This window comes from Sphaeramia orbicularis, chromosome 13 (assembly GCF_902148855.1).
Source record: "Sphaeramia orbicularis chromosome 13, fSphaOr1.1, whole genome shotgun sequence".
NCBI lineage: Eukaryota > Metazoa > Chordata > Actinopteri > Kurtiformes > Apogonidae > Sphaeramia > Sphaeramia orbicularis.
Window position 1 is genome coordinate 50,566,273 of NC_043969.1, and position 27,160 is coordinate 50,593,432.

The following is a 27,160-nucleotide window of genomic DNA, read 5'->3' on the forward strand; positions in this document are numbered from 1 at the left end:
CAAACATTTTGCATTCTACCACAGTAATAAAAATAGAATAAGATAAAGTAAATATCCTGTGGAAATTTGTCAAAAAAACAAATATCCATATACTGAACAAAATCATGTTTTGTCACCTCAGGTCTCTCAGTTCAAACTCCAAACTTAAAAATAGTTTAAGGGAATATGGATCAAATCTGACCAAACATCACATACATACAGTGTGTCGCTTCAGGTCATACTCTCCTCCATGTGCGATGGAGAAAGAAGTTTGACGTAGTTCGCAGAATACCCTCTGTGAACCCCCCCCCCCACACACACACACACACACACACACACACACACACTGTTTTCACCCATGTATAAATATTTTCCCATTCTTTTCTGTAGTTGCATCTTCTTTTTTTGCGCGGAATTTCCATGATTTCGCCAATATTTGCATGCCGGTGTCTGAGGCTTATGCTTTTGTTTTTTGTGTGTCAGTGGGCGGAGCTCAGGAGGACGCCGGTGACAGGTTGATGGGCTCCTGACCCCCCGTGTATGTTGGTTGACTGACAGGGGACACAGCCAATGGTGATAGCGTTGTCTCCGCTATAAAATGAAAGTCATGTTTGGAGGAAGGCGACTGTCCCGCACTTTGGAGAGCCAGAGCCAATCAAATGCGTCTCAATTTGCAGCACGTGGAAAAAATGGTCATAATGCTGTGCAGTCCCACACAAACCGGGACACCTGGTCACCCTACCCTCCTCCCTCACCTCCTGTTTTTCTGAAATAGAAACCCAGTTCACCTCAAACTTCCTAACATGAAACAGTGACAAAACTGAAATCCTCGTCACTTGAACCAAATCCACACAATCCAAAGTTGACGCTTTTGTCCAGCACAATCAACAGTTCCTTCATTTCACCTTCCTTCTGGGGTTCAGAGTGTGGGTGTCATCCTCATTCCAATCTCACAGAACATCACCTGGTCCGTAAACTTTCATTTATGAAACATCAACAGACCCCCCCACACACACCATTCCATACTGCTTCCATCCTCGTCCACTGCGTCGTCACCTCCAGTATTGAATATTACAACCCACTCCTTTTCGGCCGACCTCAAAAGTCCCTCCATAAGCTCCACCTGGTGCTTAACCCACCCAGACCCCTTCCTACCACCACATCACCCCCCTCCTACAGCAGCTCCTCTGGTTCCTCGTGTATACCTTCAAGGCTGTTCACACCCTGGGTCCTCCATATCTGTCCGATCTCCTTCACCTCTCCGCTCCTGTTCCCTCAGATCCTCCTTTATTATCAGTATTATCTGAAACTTCTATAAAACTTGTGAACATTATATCGATTTCCTTTGGGATGTTAGTCGTACAAGCAACAAGTCCAAGAAGTCCAACAAGCAGTTTGTGTTTGCTCAACAGTTTCAGTCCAGGAATGTTGACACAACTGTTTCATGTCAAATAAATAAGTCATTGCATTAAATAAAGGTTGATGTTTGTGTTGCGTTCAGGCGTTCCTCATCAGCTTCACCTCGTCCTTCCTGCCTCGTCTCTACTACCGCTACACAAAAGACAACACCTTGACCGGCTTCATCAACTTCACACTGGCAACATCACCCAGCAACTTCAACCAGCAACACAACCACACATCCTGCAGGTAGGCAACAACAACACAAGCATCCTGCAGGAGTTAGTGATGGGTTAATGATGGGTTAATGAGGAGTTAATGAGAAGTTAATGATGGGTTAGTGATAGGTTAATGAGGAGTTAATGATGGGTTAATGATGGGTTAGTGATGGGTTAATGATGAGTTAATGATGGGTTAATGATGGGTTAATGAGGAGTTAATGATGGGTTAGTGATGGGTTAATGATGAGTTAATGATGGGTTAATGATGAGTTAATGATGGGTTAATGATGAGATAATGATGGGTTAATGAAGAATTAGTGATGGGTTAATGATGAATTAATGATGGGTTAATTAATGAGTTAATGATGGGTTAGTGATGGATTAATGATGGGTTAATGTTGAGTTAGTGATGGGTTAATGATGAGTTAATGATGGGTTAGTGATGGGTTAACGATGGGTTAGTGATGAGTTAACGATGGGTTAATGATGGATTAATGATGGGTTAACAATAGGTTAGTGATGGGTTAATGATGGATTAATGATGGGTTAACGATGGGTTAGTGATGGGTTAATGATGGATTAATGATGGGTTAACGATGGGTTAGTGCTGAGTTAACGATGGGTTAGTGATGAGTTAACGATGGGTTAATGATGGATTAATGATGGGTTAACGATGGGTTAGTGATGAGTTAACGATGGGTTAATGATGGGTTAACAATGGGTTAGTGATGAGTTAACGATGGGTTAATGATGGGTTAAATGCAGACAATGAATTCCATTTCTCTGCTAACCTACTACCTTATGTAATAACTTCTTAGTAACCTTATCTCATAAGTTTGAGAAGAACTAAGAAGAACAATGACCTGAGTAAATGAGACCCTACTCAGAAAACTTATCTAATAACTGATCAATAATATTAATGATGCCTGATTATTATTGATAGTAGCTGATTGCGTGGATCTGCAGGTATCGATCCCTCAGAGATGAACAGGGTGAATACCTGCCTGAGTACTACCACCTGCTCGCCATTCGACTCTCCTTCGTCATTGTATTTGAGGTCAGTGTCTGTCACAGTGAGGTCATATGTTTGGGGCGGGGCCTATTGAACAGGCAGAGCCGGTTTGGTCCCTGCTGATTGGTTGATGTCCTCCTCAGCATGTGGTGTTCTCCATCGGTCGTCTCATCGATGTGATGGTCCCTGACATCCCAGAGGAGGTGGAGGTGAAGATGAAGAGGGAGCACTACATGGCCAAAATGGCACTGGCAGAGAACCAGGTACCAACACAGGGGGGGTCAAAGGTCATGGAGGAAAGGACAGGTGACAGGGGAGCCTTTTTATCGGCACTCACGCATCCAAAAAACAGAACTGTTTTAAGACGACGTAGCAGCAAGACGTAGTCTGGTTGAGTCCGCCTTTCAACTGTGAAGTCAGTGGTGTTGGAAGACCAAGGAAAAGCAGACTCATGATACACAATAAAAACAGAATTATACCAGTACTGACTTCACAGTTAGTGAAGGAAACCACAATAAAACAGAATTATACCAGTACTGACTTCACAGTTAGTGAAGGAAACCACAATAAAACAGAATTATACCAGTACTGACCTCACAGTTAGTGAAGGAAACCACAATAAAAACAGAATTATACCAGTACTGACTTCACAGTTAGTGAAGGAAACCACAATAAAACAGAATTATACCAGTACTGACTTCACAGTTAGTGAAGGAAACCACAATAAAACAGAATTATACCAGTACTGACTTCACAGTTAGTGAAGGAAACCACAATAAAACAGAATTATACCAGTACTGACCTCACAGTTAGTGAAAGAAACGGGCTTTGAAGGAGGAAAAGGGAACGACATCAACCAATCAGATGTATGTCATCTTCAGACACCTGACCGTTTTTATAAAGATTTGTATATAGATGTATACAGTTGGAAATAGTTGTATATAGTTGTAGTAGTTTTAAATAGTTTTATATAGTTGTATATATTTGTAATAGTTGTAAATAGTTGTGATAGTTATAAGTACATGTATATAGTTGCAATAGTTGTAAATTGTTGTAATAGTTTTAAATAAGTTTATATAGTTGTATATAGTTGTTCATATTGTGATCCCAGGTTATTTTGTAAATAGTTGTATATAGTTTTCCTAAACAAATGCCTGAGGTATTGCCTGCATTTTCATGTAAATAGTTGTATCTAACTTTAATGTTTGCTTAAATTTGTAAAATAAATAAATAAATAAATAAATAAACAAACAGATTTAAGTTTTCAACTTATATGTTCATTCTAAGTTATAAAAATTATTTGTTCAACATGTTTTTTTATGGGGATTTAATGTTTTTTGTGTGATTTTAGTTTCAGTTTGTTAATAGAACTTGTCCAATGAAAAACCTAAAGTCACAAAAGGGCTGAAAAAATGAACCAAACAAGGCAAAGAAAACTGTTTTAGAATAAGAAATATAAGAAAATATAATAAGTATTAAACTCAGACCAAGCTCCACCCAGACTCCTCAGGACTCATGTTTCTTCTGTGGGGTTTGTTCTACCAGGTTCTAGGAGACACTCTGATCCCAGACCCAAAGGATGGGTCCAGTGATCTGAGACAGCGTGGGTCCACAAGGTCAGCTCCGCCCAGTGAGGATCCCAAACCTGACTGGGATCCACAGGGACCTCCTCCTACCGCAACACTGGGAACCAACCACTGAAGAACCAACGGGCAAGAACAAAAGCAACAAGGAACCTCAGCAGGGTCTGTACGGTCTACAACCCTACAAGAACCCTACCAGAACCAGTCTAGAACCTCCACTACCACCCATCTACGAGAACCCTACAAGAACCCTACCAGAACCTGACTAGAACATCCACTACCACCCATCTACAAAAACCCTGCAAGAACTCTACAAGAACCTGACTAGAACCTCCTGGTTTCTCCACCCAGATCCTGAACATGTGACACAAACAAATAAGACAATGTTAATGTCGTCAAACTCATGTTAGTTCAGGTTCCACCTTCAGCCCAGTTTGATCTCAAGTGGATCAGAACCAGTGACATAATAACAGAGTAACTTATATGTATAAATAATGTCAACGTCCAGTTTTTGTCTTTGTTTTAGTGAAATAAAAACATTAAATTATGCAAATATTTACATTTACAAACTATCCTTTCACAAAACAGATGTGAATATCCTGAAAAAACAAAGACTTCGTGAGATAAATAAGTACAATTTTAACAATATTATGCCTCAGTTTATCATTTATACAAATGCATTACAAACGATGTTACACAAATATTTAACAACAGGCAGAGATAGTTAGAATTACACTTATTTTTTTAGACCTTTCATATTTCTTTGTAATGTAATTATTTTCATACTGTGGTGTTATTTTTTCAAATCAAATCAGTTCATTGATATCAGATCAGAAATGTCTTCACATCTGAAACTTAATGGTTTATAGAAAAACTGGACAGACTTTTATGTTTTAGTCCTGTTGGTCTCAAACTGATGGACCTGAGGTGGGATCATCACCACTGGAAAAACACCGAATAAAAACATGACACACATCATTTTCCTGATTCCTCATTTGAACTCTTCAGTTTGTCTTTTCATCGCTTTACATCTTTTGTCTTAATTTGTGTTTTGTTTGTTTTTTCATCTTGTTTAATTTTGATTCTGTTATAGTTTTATCAGCCTTTACATGTGAAAACAAACACTGATATCTGTTCCAGCTTTTTGTCCACTGAGGTATTTGTACTTTTATGGTCATAAAAATGATATTAAATGGTCTTAGTACTTTTCCTCCTCTGTCATATTTAGGCAGTGTTTTAGTGTTCGGTATTTATTTAACCCTTCGATTCTCCTCCACTATCACTAACACATTTTACCCCGGGGTCATTGTGCCTCTAGAACATGATTTACATGGAACTGTTGACCCAGTTTTTGTGCCTGGCACTTGGTTTATTTGTTAAATACATAAATAACCCCTTGATAATGAAACTAAACGGTGAGTGGACCTGTCGTCTAGCGCTACCATCAGATCAAACTTTTAAATTACATCTAATGTATCTTGAAAAGTTGTCATACAAATGTTCTCAAATTTACGAACATTAATGATCAAAAGAGTGTGACCCCTGTTGGTTTGGGTGATGATGTGACCGGTCCTGTAGCGCCACCATCAGGTCGAACTTTCAGTTTAAGAGATTTTAGAGACAGTGTGTCTGTAAAATCTTTCATCCAAATCTTTTCTTTGAGGTGAACATTCAAGACTCTCACAGAATGAACCATACTGATTGATGGTGGTGACGACCCCCCCTCATAAAAATATTTATTGAGATAACAGTTATGGGGGGGGGGGGGGGGGGCATGTTTAGTTGGACAGACTTGAATGTGATCAACTCCAAACTGACACCGGCTTCATTCAAGTCCAGCTGTTTGGACCCAAACGATAATACAGAGGAGGGTTAAGGTAAGATACACTTCACTGACCCCCCAAATGTACAGCAGCACAAGACAATAAACACCATATACAATAAAAAAATAAAGAGAAAATAAAATATATTTTTAAAAACTAAAGTGACCAATTTGTTTAAGTGACTGACTGACATAAATAGTAATAATAATAGTAAAGTAACGTGTATGCGTAGGTGATATTAATAAGTGAGGAGCGTCTTTTTTCCACACATCATTTGTCATTAAAGTGCAGATGTTTATCAGATTAATAAAGTTGCAGATTTATTCTTCTTCCTACTCCTTTTCGACCATGGAAAATTCAGACTTGTATGTGTTTGAAGATAGATTCTGTTCATTAAATGTTAATTTGTTTTTGTCTTAATTTGCTTCGTTTTGTTTTATTTTGTTTCTTTACATTTTCTAAATAAATAAATAAAAATTTTTAGTGGTTCTTCGTGTCCAGGGTTGACACCGGATCGGGACTCGTTGTGTTCACTCGGGGCCTGATCCGCTTTGCGGCTGCGCTGTGTTTCCGGTCAGGCGCCGCGCGGACACCTAAGCAGCTCCGTGTGTGACGTGTAGGACCTCCTCCTCCGGACACACAGCAGCAGTAATGGCGGACTACGATAGCTACGATGAGCGGGACCGGGCCTACGGCAGCTTCGGCGGCGGCAGAGGGTGAGTCTCCGCTCCGTACGGCTGCACCGCAGCCAGCCTCACACACCGACACCTCACGGACCGTCACAGCGCGCCCCCGCCTCCCCTGGTCCGCAGCCTCGGCGCGGGACGCCCAGGCCCCGGAGCTTAGCCGGGCCGGTGCTTTGTGCGTTGGCCGGACGGGAGGCGCGGCGGCCCTCGGCGGCGGGTGGGAAACACCGAGGTTCCGGTGCTAACGGGCTAATGTTAGCCTTGTGCTAGCTACGTAGAAACGGTGATTCAAACGGCCCCATGTGGCGGAGCTCCGGCGGCCGCTCGGTGCGTGTGACGGTAAACAGGCCGGGGAAGTTGAGCGTCCGTCGTGGCGGCGCGGAGCGGACAGGCCGGAGGCGGCAGGCGGACAGGCGGCTGCAGGCTGCCCGCATGGTGCATCATGCGTCCGCAGCCGCAGCTCCAGTGATCACTGTGCCTGTTGATCAGCTCTATCGGTTATTGATCTGTTGTACGTAAGTGAAGCTGGCCTCAGTCTTCTTCTGTGGTGGAATTTAAGCTTCTGTTTAAGAATAAACTTTAGTGTATGTGTTGATTTGAGAGAAGATGAAACAGCACCTGGAAACATCTGCATGGGTGCACCCACAGACCGTCTGATTTCTGATCAATAATCACTGTTACAGCTGATCAGAGTGGATATTGATATGTAATATATAAATATTACCTGACGTGGTCACGTGGTGCACAGGATCCTCAGTGTGTTCATTGTTTTATGATCATCAAAACATGCGGAAACTCATTAATTAATGATCAAGATCCAGTAATCATTTAGTAATCAATCACACATCTGTCACAGACATGAAGCATCAAACCATGAATATTAGTCTGACATTCAGAATCAGAAATACTTTATTAACCCTTGGGGGTGACATATGTGTATTACAGTTGCTCCAACACAATTAAAGTACAGAAAGAAAGCAACTGAAGAACAAAGAAAAAGAAATAAATAAGTAAACAATAAACAATGCTATGCAGCTATCTACAGAAATGTACCATAAATTTACAAGGGAGTTCCAATATACCGGTTAGATTATGACATTCTATTGAAAACACAAATGTGCAAAAATTACACTTGTTATAGATGCTTATAGATCTGAAAAGTTTAGTCCACAGTGAAAATCAAATTCTGAATGGATTTTATGTAAATAGGGTGTGTGACACTATAGAGCAGGGGTTTCAATCTCATTTTACTTCAGGGGCCATGTACAGCCTAATATGATATAAAGTGAGTCGGACCAGTAAAATAATATAAATAATAGGATAAGAGTGAAAAAGTGTAAAAAAAGTAAAATTCTGTAATGAAAATGTTTAACTCTACGAACTGTACTTGAACATAACATGAACAAATATGAGCAACTTGAAAATAAGTGCAATGTTACAATATTACGCTTTAGTTCATCATTTATACATGTGCATCACAACGTACAGATCACAGTTTATCTACAAGTACACAAAACATTTAATAATGGAGAATATTTTTTAAATTCCACATACATCACATTAAGAAATTTCAGGTTATTCACATTTTTTGTAAAAGGCTAGTCTGTAAATGTAAACATTTTTGTGAAATATAACTTTTTTTTTTTACACTAAAACAAAGAGGAAAAATTAGCAGTTTTCATTATTTATATGTTATTATGATAGTATTTTACTGGTCTGATCCACTTTAAGTTGAATTAACCTAAAATGATTTTAACCTTCTTGATTGTTAATATCTTCAGTGTAATTTTTGCGTTTCACAAATTCATCCCATGGGCCAGATTGAAGCCTTTACCATATTTGGCACCCGGGCCGCATGTTTGACACCTGTGCTCTAGAGGTTCATGGTCTCAGGCAGGAATGAGCTCCTGTGGCGTTCTGTGGGGGATCTGTGTGGGATGGGTATAACTGAAGGTGTTCCATCAGTGTGTTGTGGAGTGAGTGGTAGACATTGTCCAGGATGCCCCGTAGTTTGGACAGTGTTCTCCTCTCTAACATGCCGTCAGTCTAGTTCCACACCCATAATGTCACTGATCAGTTTGGTGAGTCTGCACCCCTGAAACTGCAGCCCCCCTGCACACATCAGCAGACATGACAGCACGGGCCCCCACAGGCTGGTAGAACATCCTCAGCATCGTCCTGCAGATGTTAGAGGACGTCAGCCTCCTCAGACAGTACCGTCCATAGACGTTCATAGATGGCTTTGGGGACCAACAGCATGTGTTCTTCAGGTTTATAGTCGTTCATCATGTGGTGGAGGTGGTTTCAGAAGGTCTTCAGTTCATTACAGTTGGTACAAACAGGAGCAGAATCAGAGTTTTCCTCCCATGTTTAAGCCGTTCACAGCCTCAGGGTCTTCGACATGTTTCCACCTGGAGATTCTGCTGAGTCTGTGTCATCTGGATGGTTCAGTTTATGGTCTTCAGTCAAACCTGTCTTTATATTTTCTTGATGTTACGGTAAAATCAGACCTATTAGATATTTTAAGTTAATGTTAATTACAGGAAGTGGTTCCACATTCAGCCCACTTTCATTAAATACTATCATAATAACCTATAAATAACATTGACTCCAAAGTTTTCCTTATATTTTAGAGTGAACAAAGTAAAGTTAGATTATGAAAATGTTTAAACTATCCTTTAAAAAATGTGAATAACTTGAACAACCTGGAATTTCTTAAGAAAAACAAGTGCAATTCTAACAATATAATACGTCATCATATCATCATCTAGTGGCTCTACAAATGTACAAAATGTTTAGTAACAAACATAATATTGGTCAAATTAAACTGACCTCAAGACATTTCATGTAATTCATATTTTTGTTAAAATAGTATATAAATAGAATATTAGAATTTAACTTCTTTTTTTACATTAAAACAAAGAGGAAAAACTTGTGTTAGTCATTATTTATAGATCATTATGACGGTATTTCAGTGGTTCTGATCCACTTTAGATCACATTGTTCTGAATGTGGAACCTGAACTAAAATGATTTTTTTTCCATTTCCATGGTATAGAATATAATATAATGATTGGAATTCACTAAGGATAAATTGATGAACTACAATGTGCAGATTATAGAGAAAAGCACATTTCAGTGGGTTAGTTTGTAAAGTTGAAATTTGCAAGTAATTTTGAATTTTTTAACTTTTTTTTTCACTTAAATAATGAGAAGAATTTGGAGTTGTAATTATTTTTAGGTTATTATGACAGTATTTCAGTGGTTCTGATCCACTTTAGATTGAATTTGTCTGAATATGGAACCTGAACTAAAATGATTGTTAATATCCTCAGTTTAATTTTTTCATTTCCCAAATTCGTCCCATGAGTCGTATGTTTGACCCCCTGTTATAGATGATACGATGTTGGACTGATGATGATGATGATGGTGATGAACAGACAGTTGTCTACACCGTTTCTTCCTCTGTGTCTAAACCAGTGTATTGGTTGTAGCGCCCCCTACAGGCTGAACTATTGTCTTTTTTTTAAATGCCTCGTTTTCTTTTTTCTTTTCTCGAGTTCAGAGCCCAGATTTCAGGTGAAAAAAAATCCACTCAAGTCCCAAATCTGAGCCTGATGCCCACAAACTTCTGTAGAGATCAAGATGAAACCCACTGAAACCAGTAGAAAACCAGAGCTGACTCCACAGGAATCCAGTGTCTGTGTGTAATTAGTGACTCCGTCAGAGTTACAGTCTGTGTAAAACTGTGACAGAGTTTAGACGTTTGGGGAGATGATGCTGCAATTTACAGTCCTCTAGTGGATGAAGAAACTGTAACACTCTGCCGACACATGGAGAAACGTCATATTAAACCAATATAATAAAATTATGCAAATACATCATTGTGTCAAAAAAAACACAGCAATAAGACGCTATCACAGAAGCTAAACCTGTAGAAAATGGTTTTACTGTGATGTTATTACACATAGAACTGGAAATGGATGTGTTAATGTTATGCCATAGTTATATCAGACTTATTTATATGTAACAGGACTGTTATTTATAGTTGTCATACCAGTGGGTGCTGTTGGTTCACTTATACAGGTATACTTACTGAAATGAACTGAAGAACATGTTTCATCACCATTTCCACACTGTTTACCATTGTTTGACAGGTGTTTTTTAACCCTCTGGTATCCACCCATAGATGTCCTTTAACCACTATAATCTGCTCAGCGTCGTACTAATGTCAGAATGTTTTTCATACAGTTTGTCTTTAACTTTCTTGCTTTTTTTTTTTTTTTTTAATTTCATCATCTTTGTCCATAAACAAAGATAATAAATACTCAATAATTGTGATAGTTTTAACCCTTCAAATGGCGTGTTTGTAATGTAAATAAAACATATTTTTTGATGCAAAAAACACAGAACTCTTACATATTCTACATGTAAATTGGAAAAAACCCTCATGCACATGTGACTGTTTTCAGAAAAATCTTCATTTGCACAGCCTTGTATATCTATACCCTCAAGAGTGTGGTGAGAAGATCTAGTACCATTAACCAATCAGAATCCTGAACACAAAATGTTACTTCTATTATGAACCTATGGGATGTAGTGATGACGTAACCGTTACAGGTTTTCATGGTTCTGGGTCCAAACACACCTGAGACGTCCAACCTCCAAAGCAGATGGCTGAGCCGGTGACTTTAGTACTATCACAAACCTCTGTTCTGATGAGTCTGAGTAAAAAGGTTTGAAGTGTGGTAGTTCTGTAGTCGTTAACAGCTGCATCTGTTTTTAATCAGGTTTTGTCTTTAGTTCATGTAGGCCGCTGTGCACAGACATAAATGATGACTTCATTTACCTTCCGCTGAACTGGACAGAGCAGATAAAGCACTGAGAAACAAAATATGAAGGATGAAGATGTGGAACCACCTCAGAAAAGCCTTATTCTATATCAAGTGAATACATGAAGATCCTGTTAAACAGATGCAGTGGGTGCTAATGAGCTAAGATGCTAACCTTTGCTAGCACCAAACTTATTTATTTTCTCATTTAATACTTGTAACTTCCCTCATCAGCTCTGTCCTCTTCCTCTAGATGACATGTAGCCTAAGTCATGTCATATCTGCCACGTTAACGCTGCGTGTGACTTTCATCACTAATTTTTCTTCATATCTGTAAAACTCCAGTGCTAGCCTCCTTATCACTACTCCGTTAGTCTTTCCGTGATTACGCACCTGAATCACTTCTGATGTCTTACGCGGGCCTTTTCGGAAATTTTGTTTGCGAAGTGCATTGTGGGAATGGGACTTCCACACAGCCGCAGTATGGCCACAGCAGCAACAAACATGGAAACAGCTTCTTGCTGATGTGGCTGCACAGAATTCCAAAAAGGCCTGAGTGAAAGTTTGGTTTGTAAACAAACAGACACTTTTGATGGAGTACACTGGAGTACAGTGATTCAGGTGTGTTATCACAAAAAAACTAATGGATTAGTAATTATTTGGCTATCACTGGGATTTTACAGATTTGAAGAAAACTTTGTGACAAACGTCATATACAGCTTTAAGTTCTAACAACTGTCACAGTAAAGGCTTAACATTAAGTAATGACAGTTATTTATATGGCTATTATTTATTACTGTGACTGGACAGCCTGCAACATATAACAAATGTCAGCATTTTTTTATTTTCTTGATTAGGGTCAAAACACAGTAATGTCCCATCAGGGAGCGAACTTTAATTGATTGCCATTCCAACATTTATTTCAGTATAAAGTAACTCCTTGTTTTGGATAATCCCTTATGGTCCAACTAAAGCAAAAATGAATTTAAAAGTAAAAATGCAGGTCATTTAGCAACACTGATCTGTCAAATTGTCTCTAAATGACCCGTCAGAGAGATTTCGAATTCTGTGTTTTGACCCATTAATTGTTTGGTTTATAAAATATCAGAAAAAGGCTGAACTAATGTCTCTAAACTAAGAGGACAATGTTATTTAAAGACATTCAGTCACAAATGAGGAACAAACAGGAAATATTCACAGAGAATGAGACAAAATTATCCCAAAAGATGATTACTGTGCAAAATAATTGATTCATTTCATTCAACAACTCATTGATTAATTGTTGAAGCTCTAATTTCAAACCCATCAGATCAATAAAGTAAAAAAATAGGAATATATGACAAAGATACTGTGACCAGAGAAGAGCTGGAAAAAAAAACACCAGAACCAAATCAGTATCATAAACATCTGTTTTAGAATAAAACCGTCTGTTCTACACCAGTAATGTCTATTTATTAAATCACATTGTCATAAAAGCCTCCAGATGCTAAAGAATTGAGTTTTCTGTAATGTTAAAACAAGTCTGAAATAAGTTAATTAGTTAATTTATGAGCTAAATGGTGTCATAAACATAGACAGGTTTCGTTTATCATTTAGATTTTACATTGAAATGAGATTTTGATGCATCGTTTCAGCAGAAAAACATAAAACACAGTAAATATACAAAATAAAATAAATATGCATATAATAAATGAACCAATAACTGTATCCAACAAAAAAAACTATCCAGCAAATCAACAGAGTCCAGTATTTGAGCTCATTTAATCAACTCAAACATTTTAATATTAACATGAAATGTGTGAAATGTTCCTGATGATTTCAGAACTTAGAGGTGTCTCTATTCAGTCTCATTTTATGGATGTTTGAAACATTAGATAAACCTGATCAGACCTGAACCTGCTGTGTAAAGTAAGGCTCCGTTCACACAGCAGGTCTTAAAGTACAATTTGGATTTTTGGGTCAAATCTGATTTTTTTTGTGTGTTGGTTCATATTCCACATTAAATGCAACTTCTATCAGTTCTGAGTCTGAACTGAATGTGACCCTGAAGTGACCCACATGCATTAAAGAGGTCCTGATGGAATACGGGACCACGCAGACATACACTGTGTTTTCAGAAGGAACACTCCTGAGACGCAGAACTGTGACGTTTGTCGCATTTCAATGACGTTAAGTTCGGAGAAATGCGACCTGGCCGTTCAGACTGAAGACACATTGGAAAATATCAGATACGTATCAGAACTAGGACCACATATGAACGTTGTCTGGGCCAGCTTTAGGACAGCATATGAAAGTGGTCTGGCTCAGATTTAGGACCACATACGAAAGTGGTCTGGGTCAGATTTAGGACCACATACGAAAGTGGTCTGGCTCAGATTTAGGACCACATATGAAAGTGGTCTGGGTCAGATTAGTGCTGTTCAGACTGTCTGTAACAGATCAGATCCAGGTCACATATGGGTAAATAAATCAGATTTGGGACACATTTGTCTACAGTGTGAACAGAGCCTTAGAGGAGCTCCAGCGTCCTTCCATTGAATCATTTTGGAGTCGATAGTTTTTTAAATAACGTCTGTAATGGCGACAGCAGCTGGAGGCCTTTTATCTGCCTTTTGTCCAAAGTGTTGGGTTGTAATTCACTGGATGATCTGGATGAAACTTTGTGGACCGACCTTTAACAGGACAGAAGAATGAAACTAAATCTGACCCGGGCCACAAAACAATAATTATTACAATCTAATTTTATACAAAATCAGAATCATCTTTATTGTCAGTCTGTGTTCAGTGAAACTCCAGTCAGTGCAACAATAGGAATAAAAAACTATGTGTCATAAAATAACACAGCAATGTGAAGAAAGGAAACAGAATATAAAGTTTTACAAAAGTAAAATAATACCTAATAGACATAAAATATGAATAGACACAATCTTAATATTATTACCAGTATATGTCTATGAACAGGTCTGTAGTACCATATTTATTTTAATCACAGTGGTTATTTAGTTGTAATTCAGTGAAAACACTTGTTTTACTGAATTTTACTTGTGTATTTCCTGTTTCTCTGTTGTTTTCAAGGTGTCATTTATTCTCTGTAGGTTTTATTGAGTTCGTCTTGTTTTCATCTTGTTACATCTTTTGCAAATAATTTAAAGCCACAAATAACTTAGATTTACTCAAATCTGAACCACAATCAAAAGTTACATTTATCCTTCCAGTATCTGGGTGAGTATATTATACACACTTTACACTTCATGTTATTAAAGGTCATATTATTTTTCAGTTTGTTTTTGGTCTGAATTCAACAGTTCATTTTTGTCTGATTGTTTAAATTCTGATCCATCTGCTAAATTCATCCCATAATAAACAGTGTTAAATTCCTACACTAACACCCTTCTACTGAGTACAAAATACACACTGACACATTTAACATTAGACCTAGAACCAAAAATAATAATAATATGAACCAACGTTGGTGTGAATCACTGACAGATGACAGGAGGAACCAATAAAAAAATAAATAATACAATTTTGAAGTAGTGTATTGGAAAAAAAAAAGTTTTGTGTTTTTTGCATCACAAAATATGTTTTTTTATATAGTACAAATACTGTATGTAAAGACTTAAAAATATGACAGTTATTGAGTATTTGGTGTTTTTTGTTTGACTCAAGTCGATGAGATACGAAGAAAATGTAAAAAAAAAAAAAAAACTGTGATAAATATTTTACTGTTCCTACAGCATTCTGCGGATTATGTGCTTTCGGTGCTTATGAGGGACCTCTGTGGGCGGGATACCAGAGGTCAATGGGATTTTTAAAAAACACTGAAAATAAAAACACAAATAGAAATCATCAACTGTCTTTTTGTTTCGTATGTCCATATTGACATTTGCGATCAGTCCATCTCCGTCCATGTGAAGTTTTGTACTTTCATCTCCTGGTTCTGTCTTTTTTCTCCTGCAGATTTAGACCCAGTTCAAACCAAACCAGGTTAAGTCCTGTGTTCTGCTCGGTTCCTGTTAGTGTTCCTTCATGTTGGGTCAGAAATGATGTGACGTTACAGTAAATCTCAACACACTGTCCAGACAGAACTTTCTTCTGGTGCGATGTGCAAGAACTATTGCGCAATTGGTCAGGTATTTGAAGTGGGCGTGGTTAATGTGAGAAAGTGGTGGACCCCCCCCACGAGTTCGGCACTTAAGTTTGAACTTTGTTCTTGTTCTTGCCACCTTAAGAAATTTCTTTGTCCTGCTGAGTACGTAGCAGGGTTGAGGTTCCATGTGGTGATGTAGGAGTGTACCTGTGCTCCCTGCTACCTATGTTCCCCAGTACCTGTGTTCCCTGGCACCTGTGTTCCCTGGTACCTATGTTCTCCTGTACCTATGTTCCACTGTACCTATGTTCCCCGGTATCTCTGTTCCCTGTACCTCTGTTTCCTGGTACCTGTGGTTTGGGTTAACTGTAATCCTAACTCTTGGTGAAACAACACTGCCTGTAATTATGGTTTGTTAGCCTTCATCCCTACATCTGGAACTACATTCCGACCATGTTGGACTGGAGAACATAGTTACTGGAAAACATAGTTACTGGGAAACATGGGGCTGACTGCAGTGATGTGCAGATTAGTGCGTCAGTCGTGGGCCTCCTGCCGCTGCCGTCATCTTTGTTTTGTCGAGTGTCCGACTGAATCTCCACTGACTTCAGGGTTTCACTCGTCTTTTTGAACGCAGTGAACAGGCTTTTTGTCTCCGGACTGATTCCCAGAATGTCCGTTGTCTTCTGATGTACATTAGTCACTGTGTCCTGTGACGGTTGACGGTTTCTGGTGTGTTCTTCAGGCCCCGTGGCGGGGGCGGTCCCGGCGGACCCAGGAAGCAGAAGGAGTTGCCGTCAGAGCCTCCGTTCACAGCGTACGTTGGAAACCTGCCGTTCAACACGGTGCAGGGCGACATCGACAACATCTTCCAAGACCTCCACATCCGCAGCGTTCGGCTCGTCAGAGACAAAGAGACAGACAAGTTCAAAGGTCAGATGGCATCAGACTACCACTCCCAGAATGCATTTCAGCAACAAATACCCAATCAGAGTTTTAAACTGTTGACAACAACATGAGATGTACCGAGACAATATCTGAAGCTACAGTTGAGTTTTTATAGAAACATTATGAGGTGTCTTCTTTATGGTAACAGGAGCTGAGGCTCCTGGGTAATGTAGTGTTTAGAGTTTATATTTTAGACTTACAAAGCTTGATTTTTCCAGAACATTCAGTTTCCCAACCAGTGTAGAGTGGATTGGTTTTACTTTTGTTCTATTGGTTGTAACTTTTTTTTCTGTAACTTCTACTGAATCAATTGAAAATTGGAAAAGTTTCCAAAAAATAGAGATTCTAAAAAAAAATGACTGCAGTAAATCCTAAGAATAACTGTGATTTTTATCATACATGTTCACTTTCCCTTGACCTGACCCAGAAGTATTTTTTACACATTTCTTTAGTTGTGTTCAGATGCAGGTAAATGTGTTCCAAATCTGATTTTTTTCCACTCATATGTGACCTGTATTTGATCTGTTAAAGACAGTCTGAACAACACTAATCTGACCCTTACCCAGACCACTTTCATATGCAGTCCTAAATCTGACCTAGACCACTTTCGTATGCGGTCCTAAATCTGACCCAGACCACTTTCGTATGCGGTCCTAAATCTGACCCAGACCACTTTCGTATGCGGTCCTAAATCTGACCCAGACCACTTTCACATGCAGTCCTAAATCTGACCCAGACCACTTTTGTATGTGGTCCTAAATCTGACCCAGACCACTTTCACATGCAGTCCTAAATCTGACCCAGACCACTTTTGTATGTGGTCCTAAATCTGACCCAGACCACTTTCGTATGTGGTCCTAAATCTGACCCAGACCACTTTCACATGCGGTCCTAAATCTGACCCAGACCACTTTCGTATGTGGTCCTAAATCTGATATTTTTCAATGTGGCTTCAATCTGAATGGCCAGGTCACATTTATCCAATCTTTACGTCATTGAAATGCGACAGACATCACAGTTCTGCGTCCCAGGAGTGTTACTTCCATAAACACAGTGTGTGCCTGCGTGGTCATGTATTCCATCGGGACCTCTTTTGTGCATGTGGGTCACTTCAAGGTCACATTCAGTTCAGACTCAAAACTGATAGAAGTCGCATTTAATGTGGAATATGAACCAACACAAAAAAAATCTGATTTCACCAAAAAATCTGAATAGTGCGTTGAGGCCTGCTTTGTGAATTTAACCTTAGCTACATTTATCAGATTTTTTATGTCTTTTTCCTTTTTTTTTTGTAGTTGTACTTGACTTTCTCCCTCAGTTTACTGTTAATTTGATTTTCTTTCAGATGTATTGACAGTGATCACTGATATCTGTGCTTCCTCCTCCAGGTTTTTGTTACGTGGAGTTTGAAGATTTGGAGTCTCTAAAAGAAGCTTTGACGTACGATGGAGCAGTGAGTGTCTGACCTGTAAATGCAAATGTTCAAAGGCCTGACATTATCCTCCAGATTTTTATTCACCCAGTCACATTTTATTTGCTCAAAATGGAAAATGGTGGAAGGAGAATTTGATCCATTCATGTCATAAACCTGAGTCTGGTCTGATCGTTTTTCAGACTCTTCCACATCTTTGACATATGTTTCTTCATCCTTGGTGGTGTTCTGCTTGTGTTTTCATCTAATGTGTAGTGTCTGGTTGTTTCTTGTACTAATTCCATTAACCTTTGTGTCCTCATCAAACACACACAAACACACTACGTTATGCATTTGTTTACATTTAATTTTTATCCAAATTTTTTTACTCCTCACCATGTTCGAAATTTACACCCAAGCAAATTGAAAATCATTGTAAAATCATTGTAGAGTCGGTGGCAGACTTTTTACTGAGTGATACGTGGGAAGAAGACAATGAAAATCAGTCGCTAACGTAAAAATAAATTTCAAAACGTTATGATTTTCCACTTCAGTCTGTTTTACATCCTACAAAAACAGAATAGAATCGAATAGAATAGTATAGTCTTTATTCGCCATTTGTACAGATACATTGCAGTATAGGTACATTGGAATTCTTGTGCGTTTCCCTGAGTCATGGAATCAAAAAAAACAGACATGAACAAAAACAGAAACAAAACCTAAACACAGCTAAATACAAAAACCAGGATGTCACTGTAAAACCTCAGATGTTCAAACTGAGAAAATGAAAAATTAAAAAACAAAAGTGTTTCCAGGTCCATGTTTCCACTGTGGATCATCTGTTCTTTAACTACAGTCTGTAAACGTCTGGACGGGAGGAGACCAGATGATGGAGTTTAGGGGAATGTTGTTCCGTCCTGGTCTGATGTAGATTCAAGATCAGGGGTCTCAAACATGCAGCCTGGGGGCCAAATGTGGCCCGCCAAAGGTTCCAATCCGGCCCATGGGATGAATTTGCAAAGTGCAAAAATTTCACAGTCAAGGCTGTGGAACTCATTTTAGTTGTGGTTCCACATACAGACCATTATGATCTACAGTCAAATAATAACAGTAGAAGAACCAACAAAAAAGAATGACTCAGCTTGATGTGAAAAAAATATTACACTATGCCTATAAATAATGACAACTTCAAATTTTGTCTTAGTGCAAAAAATAACATTAAATTATGAAAATATTTACATTTACAAATTATCCTGTTACAATAGAATGTGAATAACCTGAACAAATATGAACAACCTGAAATGTATAAAGAAAATTCAGCACAATTTTAACTATTTTCTGCCTGTTCCTCAGTGTTTAGTGTCTTTGTAGATCTGATCCACAATGCACATGTAAAAATGATAAGTTGAGGCAGAATATTGTTAAAATTCCACTTATTTTTCATTTTTTTTGAAGTTATTCACATCTTTTTTGTTTGGATAGTTTATAAAAGTAAGTATTTTCATAACTTAATTTAATGGGGGGTTTTGCACTAAAACAAAGACAGAAGTTTGGAGTTGTCATTATTTATAGGTTATTCTGTTATTATTTACTGGTGCGGCCCACTGGAGATCAAATCAGACTGAATGTAGAACCTGAAAGAAAATGAGTTTGAGAGCCCTGTTTTAGATGATCTACAGTCCTGGTCTTCAGTGAAAGGTCTGGACTTCATGGGTCCGGTTCAGGACCAGGACTCTTCTGCTGTGAAGCCATGCTGTAGGAACAGATGCATGTGTGGTTGGACCATGTTCCAGGTGTTGTGTGTAAACGTGGTGGTCTGGATGGAGCAGATGTTGATCTAAACCTGTAGATTCCTTTCACATTGATGGTTCTGTCCAGATGTTGACGCTGCCTGTTCCATAGACACTAATGCAGCCCCAGACCATCACAGATGCAGGGTTTGGACCTGGGCACTGACAACAGGCCCTGTTGGTCCATGGTCCCTGTCCTCTTTAGTCCTGAGGACGGTGTCCATGGTTACAAACACCCTCACATTCTGATTGGTCTGACTTTAGATCAGTTTGACTCTTTGCTTCAGTCCATGTTAATGAGCTTTGGTCCAGAGAAGACGGCGCCGGTTCTGGATCATGTTCACATATGGTTCTTCTTCTTTACATGATGGAGCTTTAACCTGTATTTGTGGAGGTGACGTTGGTTTCTGGAAGTGTTCCTCAGCTCATGCACTGATTTAAAAAAAAAATTTTTTTAAACTTATATTTTATGGTTTCATTGTTGAAATTTTACAACACAAACATTTAGAACATAGTGTCAGTTGTCATCCTGTATATTGTCCATTTTTTCCATCGATATTCACAAATTACTTGCTGTAGTCTTACAATATACATAAGTCTCTCCATGTTGTGAATTTCTTCCACAATATTTCTCCAATTATTTAGGGTGGAGGGGGTCCTCTTTGCACCATTTTCATGGGATGGCTTTTTTAGATGATGCCAAAAGGATTTTAATCAAATATTTATCCTTACTTGGTATGTCTTTTCCTGTTAAATGACCCAAATATAACACAAAACATGTCTTTGGTAGTTCGTATCCCAATATTTTTCCAAGTTCTTCGCTGATATTATTCCAATATTGGGATAGTTTTGTACACTGCCTAAAAACATGCCCATGACCCACATCCTGCTCACCGCACAGCCTCCACCAGGGCTGAGGTAATGTTACTAACGCCTTTTGGATCTTTGGTGTTATAAAAAATCTCATTATATTCTTCCAACAAAATATTTTCCAATTTCTGGAATTAGATGTAGTCACTTGAGTTTGCTCATGCACTGATTTAATAATAACAATAACCATCGAACATTCATACACCAGTGTGAGTGACACTGGAGACAAGGAGGGTGAAGTGTCTTGCCCGAGGACACAACAGCACATGACTAGAGCAGGAATCGAACTGCCAACCCTTCAGTTATTGGACAACCCGCACTACCTCCTGAGCCATGGCCGCCCATAATCAGTGGTTTTAATGCAGTGCAGCCTGAGGACCTGCAGCCACATCTGAGGTTCAACCTCATCCTTTTGTGTCAGATTTATACAGATTCACTGAATCTGTTGATTATATTATATTCTGTAGAAGAGGAGATGTTCATAGACACAGAGGAACTTTACTCTTCTATGGCAGAAAGTAAAGATTGGTGATTTTCTGTCCATCTTTACCTTTGCCTTTAAGATATTCTTTTTTAGGGTTTCCAGTTCGCCCATCAAGAGGATGATGAGTGTGCAGAAATAACCCCAAAAACCTTGATTTTTTTCAACCTCAGTGTATTTTTTATTTAAAATGGATAAAGGGGTTACTACAAGAAGTAGGACAAGTACAAATGTAATTGAAAATTATCCTCAACCAACGCAAAAAGCTGAAGCAGCTCTTTGGATTGTTATCTGCACCACAAGGATAGCACTGAAGCTAGTCTGTGCAGTATTTTGACTGAACTTCATGACTTCAGACAAAACAACAGAGAACTGGAGAGTAAATGACCGACTGGAAGAGACAGAGCGAAGAACTGATGAAACGGAGAATGTGCTTCAAGCAACAACAAAGCTAATGAAGGGGCTACTGCAGCACCAAGCTAACCTGTAAGCTATGCTGATAGAACAGGAAGGGTCGGGTACGGAGGGACAATTGAAGGATTTATGGAATAGCCACAGATTAAGAAGGCACAGACGTGGTTGGTTTTCTGGATAACTTGTTGAAAACCGCACTTGACCTTCCCTGTGACAAAGAACTGGGAATTGAACGAGCACTAGCACCAAAACCAAACCCCAAAGAGGCACAGCCCAGATCTGTGGTGGTCGAGTTTTGGAGCTGCTGGGTAAAAGAAGAGGTGTTTTGTGATGACGTTCACTTCTTTGTTGACCATGACTTTCCTCTTGAAGTACTAAAGAAACATGGTGAATATGGCGAAGGCCAGATATTCTTTGAATCCAATCAATCACTGACCTCAGATGCTTTTTGTTTTTTTTCATCAAATTAAACATTACTTTTATTTTCTTAAAATTGTTCATTTTCTCAGTTTAAACATCTGATGTTTTTTTCCAATTTGTGAATAAAATATGGGTTTTTGAGGTTTCTATATCATTACATTCTGTTTAGGACACGTCTGCACCTGTATTCCCTAATGACTCTGTTTCTTGCTTTTATTTAATCTTTTTCCTTTCTAACCGGTTTCTTCTGTCTTCTTTTCTTCTTCTACTTCTTCTATTGTAGATGCTTTTGTCACACATTTATTTTCCTCCTTGAACCCACTTGTACATTAATCTTGAACTGTTGTCATATAGTGTATGATCTGCGACCCTAACCCGATCTCTGACCTTACAGCTGCTAGGTGAAAGGTCACTGAGGGTGGACATCGCAGAGGGACGAAGACAAGAGCGAGGAGGTGGCGGCTTCGGCTTCAAGAAAGACGACGGTAGAGGTAGGCTCATCAGACAGACGTAGGGGGGTCTTCATCACCTCATGTCTTCATTTTCACCTCCTCCTTTTCTGTCCTCACCTCAGCATCACACATGAACATCAGACAAGTTACAGAATCAAACTGCTTCAGTGTCTCTGCTGCTTCTCCAACTTCTCTCTGATGAATGACTAACAAACTGCTGCCCTCAGCTCTGTGTCCAGTAGGAGGCGTTCTGTCCTAACCCTGTCCTTCCAGGTGGGGGCGCTCCTCTATCCTAACCCTGTCCTTCCAGGTGGGGGCGCTCCTCTATCCTAACCCTGTCCTTCCAGGTGGGGGCGCTCCTCTATCCTAACCCTGTCCTTCCAGGTGGGGGCGCTCCTCTCTGTCCTAACCCTGTCCTTCCAGGTGGGGGCGCTCCTCTCTGTCCTAACCCTGTCCTTCCAGCTGGGGGCGCTCCTCTCCGTTCTAACCCTGTCCTTTCAGGTGGGGCGCTCCTCTCTGTCCTAACCCTGTCCTTCCAGGGGGGGCGCTCCTCTCTGTTCTAACCCTGTCCTTTCAGCTGGGGGCGCTCCTCTCCGTTCTAACCCTGTCCTTCCAGGTGGGGGCGCTCCTCTCCGTTCTAACCCTGTCCTTTCAGGTGGGGCGCTCCTCTCCGTTCTAACCCTGTCCGTCCACGGGGGGCGCTCCTCTCCGTTCTAACCCTGTCCTTCCACGGGGGGCGCTCCTCTCCGTTCTAACCCTGTCCTTCCACGGGGGGGCGCTTCTCTCCGTTCTAACCCTGTCCTTTCAGGTGGGGCGCTCCTCTCTGTCCTAACCCTGTCCTTCCACGGGGGGCGCTCCTCTCCGTTCTAACCCTGTCCTTCCACGGGGGGCGCTCCTCTCCGTTCTAACCCTGTCCTTCCACGGGGGGCGCTCCTCTCCGTTCTAACCCTGTCCTTTCAGGTGGGGGCGCTCCTCTCTGTCCTCTGTCTCCGTCAGTGTTAAACTCCCTGTCGTCTGCAGGACGAGGAGGCTCTCGAGGAGCTCCCAGAGGAGGAGGAGGAGGACGAGACTCGCGTGACGACTTCTACGACCAGCCAGGAGGAGGTGCGCTCAGACAGTCCAGTAGCTCAGGTTGGACCAATCAGAGCAGAGCAGAGCTGAGCTGCAGCCAATCAGACAGCAGGATAGTAAACTGATCCAGAGTCAGTTAGTGTTGAACTGATTCTAAACACAGCAATGAGTCTCATATGCCATCATCACACATTGCTATGGTAACAGCCATGAAAACATTGTTTCTAAGTTCCAAACCTTGGATTAACGTCATTGGTTGAGTAAACTGGAGTACCCATGTGACCTTTTCACAGGATGGTGTTTGGATGATCCTGGTGACCTCTGACCTCTACTTAATCAAAGGTTTTAATGATATTAGTTGCCGTGTATAAACATTAGTGTAAAAGATAATTCTATTACTATTAATAAAATAAACCTGTTACATTGTTGCAGTTTTTACATTATTTTCTGGGTTTATTCACACATTAAACAGATGATTTTGTCAAATATTAATTCAACATATTAAACCTTTCACATTATTATCCTGGAGCCAATCAGGACTGATCATCCTGATCAATAACCCTGCTCTCTGCGGCCGAACCCTATGACGTTATTTTAACCTTTGACCCCAAAACCTGGCTCAGCCTCCTGGAGCTGCTGGACCACAACCCCTGCTTTATCCCATCATGCCTTTCACTGTGTCCATCTCACGTCATGGGTCACCTGACAGGCTCCGGTTTCTGTTGCTCACCTGAGTGTAAGCTGACTCACCTGTGTGTCTACATGTACAGGTTTTGGGACTGACGACTACATGGGGGGGCGGAGTCGAGGAGGCAGCAGTCGCCCCGGAGACAGGAGGGGGGGTGGAGCAGGGATGGGTCGCTATAGAGATGCCATGCCCCGCGGAGGACCGACAGACTTCAGGGAACCGTCTGAAGGTGAACCACACAGAAAGATACTGTGGAGGTTTAGACTTACCCAGTGTACCGGGTCTGTACCGGGTCTAGATGGGTCTGTACCGGGTCTAGATGGGTCTGCACTGGGCCTAGATAGGTCAGTATCGGGTCTAGATGGGTCTGTACCAGGTCTAGACGGGTCTGTACTGGGTCTACATGGGTCTGTATGGGGTATAGACAAGTCTACATGGGTCTGTACCAGGCCTAGATGGGTCTGAACCATGTCTACATGGGTCTGTATGGGGTATAGACGGGTCTAGGCGGGTCGGTACCGGGTCAGAGTGCCTTGGCGTCTCCTGCAGATGGAGAACACAGTGATGGCCACGCCTCCTGATCTGTCTGTGTGTAATAACCTCTTCCTGTCTCTTTGTCTTGTGTCTCTGTCCATCCGTTGCCGTTGACGACAGAGGAGCGTGCACAGCGGCCCCGCCTGCAGCTGAAGCCTCGGACCGTCTCCGAGCCGCTGAACCAGGTCGCCAACCCGAACTCCGCCATCTTCGGGGGAGCGAAGCCACGAGAGGAAGTGATCACCAGAGAAAAACCATAAAGACTGCCCTGAGGGGACTGGGAGGGAGGGAGTGGGAGGGGCTTAAACAGAACGCCACAGCTAGCATTCCTCCTGACAGACAGACGGATAAACAGACAGACAGACAGTGGACGCCACCCTCCTCCTCCTCTTCTTCTTCTCTGTTTTTCAGTTTGAGCAGAATATTTATTCTCCGACAGAATAAAACACAAATCTGTAAAATACAACGAGCAGCTCGTCAGTGCATGTCTCTGCCCCGCCCCTTCTCCCACAGGCCCTACCCCTCTCGCCCAGGCCCCGCCTCCTTACCGCCACTTTTGCTTCACAGTCATCGTGCCTGCATCGTCTCGTAGCCCCGCCCCGTTCGCTCCGACTGCTTTTTGTACTTTTAGTAGTTTGCCAGAAACAAGCCCTACCCCCTTGTCCTGATTGGTCGAATGAAGCCTTTTTTTGTTTTTTGTCTGATGCTGGTAGGACCGACCAGTCACAGTGGAGCTGAGAGGGGGCGTGTCTGAGGTGTTGCATTCAAGTCGTGTGGGAAAAACTGAGTCAATTATAGAATCATTAAGAAAAACAACCAAAATGAAAACATTTCTCAGCTCCGGATCCAAAGTGTCTGGAAAAACTACAATCATTGTGGAGTGTGATGGGCGTTCATTTGTCCTACACACCCTAAACACACCAAACAGGCAGCCTGACGCTCCCCTGATTGGTCATTTGGGGCTGATAATGCCATTTAAACCGACCAATCAGATCCACATCAGCTGCGATCAACATGGAAAACGGGACAAAAGACGTTAAATTACAATGAAATGATCCTTTATTTTATACAAATAAAAAAAATGCAGAACGTCTGATTCTCCAGGTTTATCATAAAAATCTGAACTGAACGGAGGTGAAGGAGTTCATCTCACATTGAAAACAGAACATTTACACCCAAACTAATGGCCATTTAACCAGCAGAGGTTCATATTCAAGGAGCCGACGGTTCTGACAATGTTAAATCACAGCGAAACGAGGCTTTATTTTACGTCACAGATCGGATGAATTCACTCCGTGTTGTAAAATCCAACGACTTTCTGTTAAATTCCACCCAAACTAAGACACGTTGAATCAAACGAATCCTCTGTTTTAATCTCAGACACTGACAGAATCTGTGAAAAACAGAAGAATTAGTTGGGGTGTCATTTAACACAAACAGGCCATTAGTTAATGTTACTACATGAAGCAGAAAATGACTCATCGGTTTTAAACGGACGGTTTTAACCACGTGAAATGACAGAGAATTCGACTCTTATTTCACATGAAAGTAACTGAACGGAAACAGGACACGACACAACTCAAGTCCAGACACATTAGTTGGAAGGAAACTTAGTTGTGTTTTGTGTTCATTCGATGACGAGTAAATCTGAACGGTTCGACGCCACAAACGGCTGTTAGTTTGGGTTGTTTTGTTTTATACACCTTCATCTTTATTTGAGGCTGATTTTGGTGAAATAAAGACTCAAACTAAATCCATAATGAACCTGAAGAGCAGACGGAAGCATTTGGAAACGGAATCTGTTCACGTCAGAGGTCCGTGATCCGGCCTCGTTTGGACCTGGTCTCAGGTGGATGTGGTCTCATGTGGATCTGGTCTCGGTGTAGTTTGGGTCGGGTCTCGGATCGGGTCTGGGTGGGTCGGCTGCAGCAGAGACTTTGGTGGTTTTTAGTTTTATTTTGACGGGACACGTGTGTTTCAGAATAAGTGTCTTTTCCATGTGTTTCTTCTTCACTGTTAATGGCAATAAAACTGTTCCATCGTACGTCGACATCACATGTTTCTAAGTTGACATTTCGGAGGGGGGAGGGGTCGATTCCTTGTTTTGATTTTTATTTTTTTCTTCCAAATGAAAAAGAAGAATAAAGAATAAAGCTCGTTCTGTTCTGCCTCCTCTCTGACGTTTCTTTTTAGCGAAGCCTGGGTTTGACTTTAAAGCAGACTCCAGATCTGACCCAGGATCTGTTACCGGCGTCATTAGACCACAGACTATTCAAACCAACTGGAAATGGACTCGATTCACTACAAGAACCTGCTTTTGTTGGATTCATGTGTGTTATGTTTGAGGAGTTTGATCAGATAAGATGAAAATAACAGGAAGACACCACATGAAAAATAAAGACAAAAATCACATCTGAAGTTCTGCTTTAGTTCTGTATAACCTTTCAGTAAATTCTAC

At 40.6% G+C, this 27,160-nt stretch overlaps 2 protein-coding genes across 5 annotated transcripts in view; both read left to right on the forward strand.

Moving 5' to 3' along the window:
* ano7 (anoctamin 7) overlaps window positions 1-4,669 on the forward strand; it is a 30,157-nt gene extending 25,488 nt beyond the window's left edge. Inside the window, exons 21-24 of one of the 2 annotated variants that reach the window (XM_030152371.1) lie at window positions 1,481-1,626; window positions 2,565-2,655; window positions 2,754-2,873; window positions 4,156-4,669. In XM_030152371.1, the coding sequence (XP_030008231.1) occupies window positions 1,481-1,626; window positions 2,565-2,655; window positions 2,754-2,873; window positions 4,156-4,311 (513 nt within the window). In that variant the 3' untranslated portion in view covers window positions 4,312-4,669. Of the gene's footprint in view, window positions 1-1,480; window positions 1,627-2,541; window positions 2,656-2,753; window positions 2,874-4,155 lie in introns of those variants that run through there. The other variant, XM_030152372.1, reaches the window with a different exon arrangement.
* Window positions 4,670-6,576: 1,907 nt separating this feature from the next.
* On the forward strand, window positions 6,577-26,872 carry eif4h (eukaryotic translation initiation factor 4h). Of its 3 annotated transcripts, none has more exons than XM_030152423.1 (7): window positions 6,577-6,732; window positions 16,369-16,556; window positions 17,960-18,024; window positions 22,352-22,448; window positions 23,430-23,513; window positions 24,251-24,449; window positions 24,545-24,638. In XM_030152423.1, exons 1-7 carry the CDS (start codon window positions 6,668-6,670, stop codon window positions 24,621-24,623), a joined length of 777 nt encoding a protein of 258 aa, XP_030008283.1. In that variant the 5' UTR covers window positions 6,577-6,667; the 3' UTR covers window positions 24,624-24,638. The 3 variants fall into 3 exon arrangements, with proteins under 3 accessions (XP_030008283.1, XP_030008282.1, XP_030008284.1); XM_030152422.1 differs by lacking the exon at window positions 24,545-24,638 and adding an exon at window positions 24,823-26,872 and having other exon boundaries at window positions 6,578-6,732; window positions 24,251-24,397; XM_030152424.1 differs by lacking the exons at window positions 23,430-23,513; window positions 24,545-24,638 and adding an exon at window positions 24,823-26,872 and having other exon boundaries at window positions 6,578-6,732; window positions 24,251-24,397.
* Window positions 26,873-27,160: the final 288 nt, after the last annotated feature.